General features: G+C 38.8%; 1 protein-coding gene across 3 annotated transcripts in view; it reads left to right on the forward strand.

Moving 5' to 3' along the window:
- Positions 1-12,031, forward strand: part of LOC128693038 (2-hydroxyacyl-CoA lyase 2) — an 89,927-nt gene that overhangs the window by 32,515 nt on the left and 45,381 nt on the right. For all 3 annotated transcript variants that reach the window (XM_053782533.2, XM_053782529.2, XM_070092149.1), the window contains exons 6-9: positions 4,567-4,678; positions 6,960-7,060; positions 7,185-7,343; positions 8,766-8,935. In XM_053782533.2, coding sequence (XP_053638508.2) covers positions 4,567-4,678; positions 6,960-7,060; positions 7,185-7,343; positions 8,766-8,935 — 542 coding nt within the window. The remainder of the gene's footprint in view (positions 1-4,566; positions 4,679-6,959; positions 7,061-7,184; positions 7,344-8,765; positions 8,936-12,031) is intronic.

The following is a 12,031-nucleotide window of genomic DNA, read 5'->3' on the forward strand; positions in this document are numbered from 1 at the left end:
GTGGGAAAAAATGGCGTTATGCTTTCCTGCGATGTCTGCTTTCTGGCAGTAGCCTAGAACCTATCGTGCCATGTAAGTAGGGCCCTACTGTATACTACATATATTCTGGAGAGATGAGTAGAAAGTCACTGAGGCATTGACATAGAAATGAAATGGTCTCATATGGTTAAGTAGGCCTACTTAAGTCAAGGTTTTTGTTGCACATGTCCCCTTAAGGAAGGTTCCTTGATAAAAAAAAAAAAACTCCAATGCCTTCCTGCATACCTAACACGTTACACACAATTTATGGACATACTGCGATCAACATTGAAAATTAGCATTAAACATACAATTTACCCAGCAAAATTTTGCCTGTTATTTCAAGGTCCACTGTATTAAGGTGCATTATCGAGGTCCTTTGTATTGAGGGTTTACTCTTAGACTTCATTTTCTTTAGAAATAGAGTAAGACTCCAGCTTAAGGCAGAGGGTACTCTTGAGCATGAAGGGGTTATAGTCTTCTTTTTCTCCTTGGAGAAAAAGGGGGATGTGGGACACTTCAGAAGAGGCACCCATCCAAATCACATGCGAGCTAAACTTTTTTTTAGTAGTGATGTATGAGCTTTTCTTAACCACTTGCCTTATGTTTACATAATTGTTAAAAGCAAAATGCAAAATATCTTGGCAGATTTTGATGGCAGAGGTTGCCGAGTTAAACCATTATTTAAGAAGAATGAAATTGTATAATGAAAACATACTATACTTTAATTGCACAGGCATTAGGTGTGTAATTTGTCAATTCCCATTTGTTTTCAAAAAGATTAGTGTCTATCCACAACTCTCATTTAGCACAAGGATGTCGGGTGGGTGCCTGAAAAATGTTCATATCCTAGAAAATGAACTGGCAGATACTGAGGTGATGGTTTCTATGAAAAATTTGTTCTGTAACAGTTGTCTGCCTTGCAAGGGTGTGGGCCATATACATAGGTATGCCCTTGGAGATAGGTAAGCCTGGAGGAAACGATTAGAAAGCAAAGAGTTTTGAAGTGTTTGGAGGCTAGTCTTAAGCCCTCGTTCTATAACAAGAACTGTCACTGTGAGTGCTCTCTGTAGATTGAAGATCAGGAGCACACCTTGCAAAGAGCCATCTGCTTGCAGGCACTTCTACTCCTCTTTGACTGCTGGTGACTGTGAAACATATTTTAAGTGAGGTAATGGCTTCAGACTTTTAAAGTTGTGTATGATGAATACAAAAGGGTGCCTGTAGTGAACCTGAAGAACTTTGAGGGGCTTTCGAAATCAATATTTAAAGTTTTTTAAACTGATGCAAGTTTTCTTTAATTTTCTGTATTTTGATGCAATATAGTTTGTGTTGGCTCTTGCTAGCAATTTTTGTTTCAGAAAATTTTATCTTAGGTGGTTTTTGTGCATATTTGTTTTAAATTTTGCCTGTAGTTTAAGTGAGATCATGTATCACACATGCTCTTTGAATATCCCTGTTTTTACTTTTTCCCCAAACCCCTCCTTTAAAGTGCAGGCATTGTACTTCCCATTTCCAGGACTCGAGTCCAGCTATCTGACATGCTCACACATGCTTGATGAAAGTCCAAGCCCTTTACCCCCTCCCTTCAACTTTTTCGAGGACGACCCCTACCCTGTCTTCCTTTCCCTACAGATTTATACACTCCCATTAGCACAGTATCAACAAAAACTGTCAACTCCCATTTTGTATTCCCCATAATTTAATCTGACTCCTCTCCCCAACACCTTAGCATTTACTTTTACAAACCCCATTGTTACTGGCATTTTAGTTTTCTTTTACAACACACATGGCTTACTGAGGAAAGATTCTTATTCTACTTCCCCTTGGATGTGAAAGGAAAAGCAATAAGAACAAGAACTATTAAGATCAAATCAGAAAACTCAGGCGAGCATGTATACATAAACGTGTACATGTACGTATGTGTAGTGTGACCTAAGTAGAAGTAGCAAGATGTATCTGAACTCTTGCATGTTTGAGACAGAAAAAAAACACCAGCACTTCCCCCCCCCCCCATCCCCAACAAACCGGCCATATCCCACCAAGGCAGGGTGGCCCAAAAAGAAAAACTAAAGTTTCTCTTTATAATTTTAGTAATTTATACGGGAGAAGGGGTTACTGGCCCCTTGCTCCGGGCATTTTAGTCGCCTCTTACAACACGCATGGCTTATGGAGAAAGAATTCTGTTCCACTTCTCCATGGAGATAAGAGGAAATAAACAAGAACAAGAACTAGAAAGAAAATAGAAGAAAACCCAGAGGGGTGTGTGTATATATATATGCTTGTACATGTATGTGTAGTGTGACCTAAGTTTAAGTAGAAGCAGCAAGACTTGCCTGAAATCTTGCATGTTTGAGACATAAAAAAAAGGACACCAGCAATCATACCATCATGTAAAACAAATACAGGCTTCCTTTTTGCACTCGCTTTGTATGAAGGTATTACTTCCTCAAATGGTTGCTGTCTACCAACCTAGAACCTACTACTCGTGCTGCCCACAAAACATTTTCCTCTGTACAGTGGACCCCCGCATAACGATGGCATCACATAGCGATTATTCCGCATACCGCTTACTTTAATCGCAAAATTTTTGCCGCGCATACCGATTAAAAACCCGCTCACCGATTTTCGTCCGAGACGCGTCCAATGTGCGCCCTCAGCCAGCCTCACATGTGCCGCCCGTGCCATTGTTTACCAGCCAGCCTCCGCGGTAACATCCAAGCATACACTCGGAATATTTCGTATTATTACAGTGTTTTCGGTGCTGTTTCTGGAAAATAAGTGACCATGGGCCCCAAGAAAGCTTCTAGTGCCAACCCTGTGGTAAAAAGGGTGAGAATTAGTATGGAAATTAAGAAAGATTTTGAAGGGTTTGGGGCTAACCCTGAGAAGCCTATGCCAGTTGTGGAATCCATTGTGCCTACTTCAAAAATTAAGGAAATGTGTGCACAGTGGGTTGAACTGCAAACCTTTATGGATGAAAATCACCCTGACACAGCTGTTGCAAGCCGTGCTGGTGACTATTTCAATGACAATGTTGTGGCCCATTTTAGACAAATCGTAAAGGAACGGGAGGTACAGAGCTCTATGGACAGATTTGTTGTGCGACAGAGGTCCAGTGACTCTCAAGCTGGTCCTAGTGGCATTAAAAGAAGAAGGGAAGTAACCCCGGAAAAGGACTTCCTACCTCAAGTCCTAATGGAAGGGGATTCCCCTTCTAAACAATAAGTTCGACACTCTCCCCTCCTCCCATCCCATCAATCATCACCAGATCTTCAATAAAAGTAAGTGTCATGTAAGTGTGCATGCCTTTTTCAGTTTGTGTGTATTAAAATTAACATTTCATGTGGTAAAAAATTTTTTTTTCATACTTTTGGGTGTCTTGCACGGATTAATTTTATTTCCATTATTTCTTATGGGGAAAATTCATTCACATAACGATTATTTCGCATAACAATTACCCCTCTTGCACGGATTAAAATCGTTAACCGGGGGTCCACTGTATTTGACTGATGAAACCTACCATGTAGGCAAATTGTTTCAACAGTAGATACCCAACTGTTGCAGATGTACTTAACTCTTTTTCATGCATATACAGTGGAACCTCAGATCTCATCCGGTGAGGATATCGTACACTTCGGATTTCAACCACTTTTTTTGGGTGAAATTTTACCCCAGGTTTCATACCTCCGCTCGGAAATCGTCCGTATCGGATGTGTTCGCCCACCTGGGATGCAGCCACTCAAACGTACGAGACTCAGTCTGCCTGTTACTCATTCAGTGAGGAATACTCGACACGTTCATCCAAAACATTAACATTTCATAATAATCCATTGTTTTTTGTGCTTGAGTGCTACTGTGAAATAAGCCACCATGGGACCAAAGAAAGTTCCTAGTGCCAGCCCTTTGGTAAAGGTGAGAAACACAACAAAATTCAAGGAAGAGCTTCTAGCAAAATACGGAAGTGGCATACGTGTGGGACACCAGAAACAGCTCTCTGAACAGATTTTTTGTGCAACAGGGGTCCAGTGACTCGAGCTGGTTCTAGTGCCAGTAAAAGACAAAGAAGGGAAGTAACCCCAGATAGGGTTTTGATACCTTAAGTCCTTATGGAGGGATGATTGCCCTTCCAAACAATAACTTCTCCCTCTCCCCTCTTCGCCTTCTTCCATATGCCAACAAGTCTTCAATAAAGGTATGTAATAGTGATTAAATGTTCATTTATCCATTAAAATTAGTCATTTATATTTATTTCTCATTGTTTTCTGTATGTAAAACTATAGTTATTCTCTCTCAAATGCATTTTTTTGCTAATATTTTTGGGTGTCTGGAACGGATTAGTTGGATTTATATAATTTCTTACGGGAAATATTACTTCGGTTTTTGTCCATTTCAGATTGACTGACCACCTGGAACGGATTAAGGACAAAAACCAGGGTTCCACTGTATTACATAGCATGATTTTATATACAGCACCAATTTCAGGAACAAACTGCTGTTATGAGAGATCTTGCTGTATCATTATAAATGAATTTGTTTATATTTCAGGTCCAGTGTTCATAGAGTTCCCAATTGATGTTTTATACCCATATGATATGGTGTCAAAAGAACTAGGTGTGAAAGAGGAAGGCAAATCATTGATGCAAAGAATCATTAACTGGTAAGTTTTGTAAGACAGTGTAACACCCACTGCTAATTGTTGATTTGTCTTTCACTATTTTTTTTCTTTTTTTCATGTATGTAGTACCTATGACGTGGAAAGTTACAGGAAGACATTTAAAATAAATGATCCTTGACAGGGTAGGGGAATTGATGAATTACAGGAACAACGCTCAAATCAGGCTTTCTTCCATTTCAGTATGATTTTTGGAATTGTATTTCTGCAGCCTGGTATTGAATCAGGCCTCCATGTTGTCTTCATCAGTCAGGCTATAGTGCTAGTTGGAGACAATAAAAGTACCACAATCTGTCTGATTAGAAAGTGCCAGGAAAGATTTATAAAGTTCTCCCTTGATAAAAAGTATTGTTAATTTCCATTATTTTTGAAAAGGGTGTTGAAAAATCTGATCCTTGGCTTTAACATTATGGTTTTCTGTATTTCATTGTTTTCAGGAGTAAATAAAATTGGGTACCATATCATAGGTCCAGTTCCCTGAATTTCCAATTTAGTGGCTGTGTGAACAGTATAGGAAAATGATAGACTGGATAATTGAACATTGAAGATGAAAGTGGCTAAAGTAATGGAATATTCTTTTAAGGCAAGCAAAAAATTGCAGAGCTATAAAATGTACAGAATGTCACTGCTCATATCTATGTTCAACCAAGTGCTCTGTAGTAGAGATGTATTGGATGTGAAAATTTAGGTATCAGTGTATGTGGATGTGTACGAGGATGTTTTACTTATTTTGTGGATGCGGATGTCTGTTTACAGTAAAATGCAGATGCGAATGCAAGAAATTGTGCGGATGTTCTGCGGATGCAGATATCTGATGCATCTCTACTCTGTACCATTATTACTGGGAATGCTTGAAGCCCCCCTCAAACTGAACTTCCTTTAGCATAGGCAAGAAAGATGCATCAAAATCCACAGTTGGAAAATTGTGGAGAGATTGGTCCTTAACCTACACACTAAAATCACTCCATATGAAAGCAAGAGACTTGGCAGATAGTGCAAAATACCTCCAATGTAAAATGGAATGTACTAAAATGTAAGTAAATCAAGGCTCATCACCCTCTCTTCAAGAGTTATGGGAATTGCCAACAAACCCTGGTTGTCTTCAAGAGGAAACTTATAAGTTCTCAAAGTTGGCTCCTGATCAGCCAGGCTATGGTCCATGCACTGGTCTACAAAAGGCTAATGCCAACAGCTCGGTAGATCAGGCGTGGTCTGCAACCAGGCCATGGGGGTGGTGCCCTCCCATTGTAACTTGCAGGTAATATTGTCTTCTCTTCCTTCCAGTTTTCCCCTCCCCCTTCCTCCTTTCTGGTGTTCTCCCCATCTTCCTCAGTCTTCTCCCTGTTATTCTCTTCCCCTATCCCTGTCTTCCTAGTCTTCTCCCCACTTAACACTGCAGTCCTTGCTCACATGATTTGATGGGCAGAGGGAAAGGGATATAAAAATTGGCTTGAGGCCTGCCTAGTGGTGTTTTGGTTGTTTCAGTACTTACTGGTATCTTAAGTTTACATTAGGTAGGGGGATGCAAAACCCAATAAGGTATTTCAAACTTGTCATGGTTTTGCAGGGATTGCCTTAAATTTAATTTTATTGAAATCTACTTAGTGTATTGTCAGGGATTTCCTTGATTTGAGACTTTGCACTTGAAAAAAAAAAAGGTAAATTAAATGCTGATAAAGGGTCAGTTGGTTTGCATTCATAATTCAACAATATTTTTTTTTTTTCTCTCTTCTCTCCCCCCCCCCCCCAACAAGTTGGCAGAATATTTTACACATTATTCTATAAATTTATAATAGTTTTGTTACTGGCTTATCTTATTTCTTTAGTACAGTATGACCCCCCCCCCCTATATCTGGGGGTTTGGTATCTGCTGTTTATCTGTTTACTGTGGCCCAAAAATAACCCTAATGCTGGAAGTTCTTCAAAGCCTAAGAGAAGCCATGAATGGCTTCCCGTCAGTGAAAGTGATAGTTCTTTACTTATTGTGTGTAATAGGTATGTATGTAAATGAAAAATGATATGTACATAGGATTGCTACTCCATAGTTTCGGTGTCTGCGGCAGGTCCTTGGAACATAATCCCCGTGGATCTGGGGGTCCTACTATAAAGCTATTTCATATTTTTGTAATTAATGCACTTACATATACTATCTATTTTCTGGAAACCTTGGAAAGTTTTTTGCCAACAATTTTCTGCTTTAGGAACTCTGTCAAGTTTTTATATAAACTTGAATTTTTCCACAACATTCATTAATTTTTCTGGGTAGGTACCTTGGAAACTATTTGGACAATCTTTATGCTGGTGCGTGGGAACCTCAAGACACCAAGCCCCTTAAAGTCATCATTCCCTTTGCCTCCAGTGATTTAGGTTTGTATTGCAGATGGCTCTTGCATTATTTTAGTTTGTTGGAACATTTCTTAATGAATAATTTATAATCTTTTATCATGCATTTCTAATGATATTTATAAATTGTAGCAAATTTGTTTTATAGTGAATAGGTGTGCAGAAGTAGTGTCCCGGTCAAAGAAGCCTGTGATTCTCTTGGGTAGTCAGGCAACTCTTCCTCCAACTCCTGTAGAAGATCTGCGTCGCTCGCTAGAGACTCTGGGCATTCCCTGTTTCCTTGGAGGAATGTCTCGAGGCTTGCTTGGTTAGTGTGAACTTTCCACTCTGATATATTTTATTGTAGAGGGAAAGGAGCTACTATTACTTGATAGTTTTAATACAGTTCAAAAAATTATTTAGTGCTTTATAGATTTACATTCCATACTTGGAAACTTTGTAGTGCTGTGATTGTATTTTTAATTTTAGGATATAAAAGTTTAAATGGCAGAGTAATAATTTTGAATATTTAACACCTTTTACTGATTTGTTATTTAAAAAATTTTGTAATGAATTTAGTAAAAATCACCTGATATTTGGTAGTATAATCTATTTAATGTATTGTAATTTGCAAATTTTTCTTGTACTAGATTATCTAATTTCATGCCAACCTTTCTCTTTTTGTAGATTTTCTCCTTCAGTCTTGTGAATGAGTGGGGTTACCTAGTTGTCATGTTGTTCACTGATGAAAATTTAAAAAGATTACTATTAAAGCAGTACTTAACTCGAGAACTTCTCGAGAGGCAGTCAGATTCTTTTGTAGAATGGTCGGGACATATAATGCACCTGTGCAATTTAATGATTATAGTGCATGTTTGGGGTTCATGTTCTCTCCAGATCAAACTCACATTTAACATTATCTATGGAGGCAAAGAAGGGAATGTATGAAAGTATAATGGTACCAACACTCTTACATGGGTGTGAAGCTTGGGTTGTGAATGCTGCAGCAAGGAGATGGTTGGAGGTGGTGGAGATGTCCTGTCTAAGGGCAGTGTGTGGTGTAAATATTATGCAGAGAATTCGGAGTGTGGAAATTAGGAGAAGGTGTGGAGTTAATGAAAGTGTTAGACAGAGGGCTGAAGAGGGGTTGAGATGGTTTGGTCATTTAGAGAGAATGGATCAAAGTAGAATGACATGGAGAGCCCATAAATCTGTATGGGAAGGAAGGCAGGCAGGCAGGCAGGCAGGCAGGCAGGAAGGAGGGAGAGGGTAAAGGAGGTTTTGTGGACGAGGGGTTTGGACTTCCAGCAAGCATGTGTGAGCATATTAGATAGGAGTGAATGGAGACTAATAATTTTTGGGACCTGATGACGAGCTATTGGACCATGAGCAGGGTAATATTTTGTGAAGGGATTCAGGGAAATTGGTTAGTTGGACTTGTCCTGGAAATGGGAAGTACATTGCCTGCATTTGAAAGGAGGGGTTTGGGATATTGGCAGTTTGGAGGGACATCTAAGCTGTTGTATCTAAGTGCCTCTGCCAAGACTGATTATGTATGATTATTGGTGAAGTGTAGAATTTTGAATTTTTTTTTTTTTTTTTTTTTTTTTTTTTTGGGGGGGGGGGGGGGGGGTTGTCACCCTGCCTCGGTGGGAAATGGCTGATGTGTTTAAAGTGTATATAATTTTTTTTTTTTTTTTTTTTTTTTTTTTTTTTTTTAGCCCTACTGCTTTTTTTGAAAATCTCGCAGGGCGAAAAAGTGCTATTCAAATGCGCCAACAACGTCGTGATGCCCTTAAAGAAGCTGATGTCATTATCCTGGCTGGTGCAGTTTGCGACTTCAGACTCTCCTATGGCCGAGGAATGGGACGGAAGGCCAAGATCATCGCTGTCAATAGGAACAAGGACCAGCTGTACAAAGTATCACTTTTTTTTTTTTTTTTTTTTGTACGTGCGCATGCATGAGAGATTAATTGGACATTTTATGTTCCACAGTACTTTATCCTAATCTTTTCTAATATTTATACTGTACTGCCTATTTAAACTCGCTGGCAAAGCCAGTGAGTTTAAATAATTCTTGTCCTCAGTGGTCAGTTTTCACCAAGGTAGGGCAACTTGAAGAAAACTCATTCACTCGCTGTTTTGCCAGAATAGCCAAGTAGTGTTTAGGTGTGCCTATGAATCACTTCTCATATGTGGAGTAAAACAGAAGTGACTAGGATGCTTACTTTCAGTGTATAACTTCAGTGGCTGATTATTGCCATATGAAAAATGCATACACACACACACACACACACACATGTATGTATGTACATGCGCATCCCCCCCTCCACACCAACATTTGCATACATAGTTTTGTGCAATAAAATCACATACACGAGATAATTTAATATGTAGTTTGGCCACAATGCATAAATAAATTTAGTGTTTGTAATGTATTAATCACATTCTCAAAAAAACTCGGTTGTTTGAGTGATTGGTAAACCACGAAAACTCGTGACTTGTTTGCCTTGCAGTGTTGTTGACCCTTTCAGGATCGGTGCCGTACTAGTACACGTAAATTCTAGTGCCTTCAAATCCAGCAAGAGAGCTGGTAGGCCTACATATGAAATAATGGGTCTGTGGTCAGTGTGCACAGTATAAGAAAAATCCTGCAGCACACAGTGCATAATAATAAAAAAAAACTAACCATGTTTTTGGTTTAAAACAGCGATTTTTGCAGTGTATTTTTGAATGGTATTTATGGTTGTATTCTAGTTTTCCTGGTCTTATTTTATAGAATGGAAGACATATTACAGAAATTGAGATGATTTTCATTGGTTTCACAATGAAAAGTACCTTGATATTGAGCTCAAAGTAGCAGAAATGTTCGATTTTTGCCAAAGTTCAAAAGTAAACAAATCGTGCCGTGCGTTCAATACACACCAACTGGTGAGTCTAATGCTCTTTTATAAGTGTGCTGATATTATTTATACCATTTCTACACTAATGAAGTAGTCTGCATAACAGTAAATCTGTTTTGTGAGAATGAAAATTCCAAGTGGAAAGCCAAAGAAATGCAAGAGGGGCCTGGGGACGTGACTAATGAACAGAGAAAATGTTATTTTAGTGCCAGGAATGTCTCTTGTTTATTCTGGACCCTATTTGGAAATTGGCATTTTCTGAAATTTGTGTGAAATTGGCAAAATTGCCAATTTCTGACCACTTTATTGGATAGTTGAAATTGGTAAATGGGTGGTTTCTTGTACTCGTTTGATAGAAAAAGTGGAGTTGTAGCGAAGTAATGATTTTTGTCGACTGTACATTGGAATTGGCCGAAAATAGGGCTCAGTGGGCGAAATCGCCGATGCTTAAACATTGTCGAGACTGCTAACTTTGCAAGAGCATAATTTCGTATGTTTTCCATCAAATTTCACACTTTTGGTGTCATTATGATCGGAAAAAGATTATCTATAATTTCATTATATATATATATATATATATATATATATATATATATATATATATATATATATATATATATATATATTTTTTTTTTTTTTTTTTTTTTTCAACAAGTCGGCCGTCTCCCACCGAGGCAGGGTGACCCAAAAAAGAAAGAAAATCCCCAAAAAGAAAATACTTTCATCATCATTCAACACTTTCACCACACTCGCACATTATCACTGTTTTTGCAGAGGTGCTCAGAATACAACAGTCTAGAAGCATAAACATATAAAGATACACAACATATCCCTCCAAACTGCCAATATCCCAAACCCCTCCTTTAAAGTGCAGGCATTGTACTTCCCATTTCCAGGACTCAAGTCCGACTATATGAAAATAACCGGTTTCCCTGAATCCCTTCACTAAATATTACCCTGCTCACACTCCAACAGATCGTCAGGTCCCAAGTACCATTCGTCTCCATTCACTCCTATCTAACACGCTCACGCACGCTTGCTGGAAGTCCAAGCCCCTTACCCACAAAACCTCCTTTACCCCCTCTCTCCAACCCTTTCGAGGACGACCCCTACCCCGCCTTCCTTCCCCTATAGATTTATATGCTTTCCATGTCATTCTACTTTGATCCATTCTCTCTAAATGACCAAACCACCTCAACAACCCCTCTTCTGCCCTCTGACTAATACTTTTATTAACTCCACACCTTCTCCTAATTTCCACACTCCGAATTTTCTGCATAATATTTACACCACACATTGCCCTTAAACAGGACATCTCCACTGCCTCCAACCGTCTCCTCGCTGCTGCATTTACCACCCAAGCTTCACACCCATATAAGAGTGTTGGTACTACTATACTTTCATACATTCCCTTCTTTGCCTCCATAGATAACGTTTTTTGACTCCACATATACCTCAACGCACCACTCACCTTTTTTCCCTCATCAATTCTATGATTAACCTCATCCTTCATAAATCCATCCGCCGACACGTCAACTCCCAAGTATCTGAAAACATTCACTTCTTCCATACTCCTCCTCCCCAATTTGATATCCAATTTTTCTTTATCTAAATCATTTGACACCCTCATCACCTTACTCTTTTCTATGTTCACTTTCAACTTTCTACCTTTACACACATTCCCAAACTCATCCACTAACCTTTGCAATTTTTCTTTAGAATCTCCCATAAGCACAGTATCATCAGCAAAAAGTAACTGTGTCAATTCCCATTTTGAATTTGATTCCCCATAATTTAATCCCACCCCTCTCCCAAACACCCTAGCATTTACTTCCTTAACAACCCCATCTATAAATATATTAAACAACCATGGTGACATTACACATCCCTGTCTAAGACCTACTTTTACCGGGAAATAGTCTCCCTCTCTTCTACACACCCTAACCTGAGCCTCACTATCTTCATAAAAACTCTTTACAGCATTTAATAACTTACCACCTATTCCATATACTTGCAACATCTGCCACATTGCTCCTCTATCCACTCTATCATATGCCTTTTCTAAATCCATAAATGCAATAAAAACTTCCCTACCTTTATCTAAATACTGTTC

The sequence above is a fragment of the Cherax quadricarinatus genome, chromosome 38 (assembly GCF_038502225.1).
Source record: "Cherax quadricarinatus isolate ZL_2023a chromosome 38, ASM3850222v1, whole genome shotgun sequence".
Taxonomy (NCBI): domain Eukaryota; kingdom Metazoa; phylum Arthropoda; class Malacostraca; order Decapoda; family Parastacidae; genus Cherax; species Cherax quadricarinatus.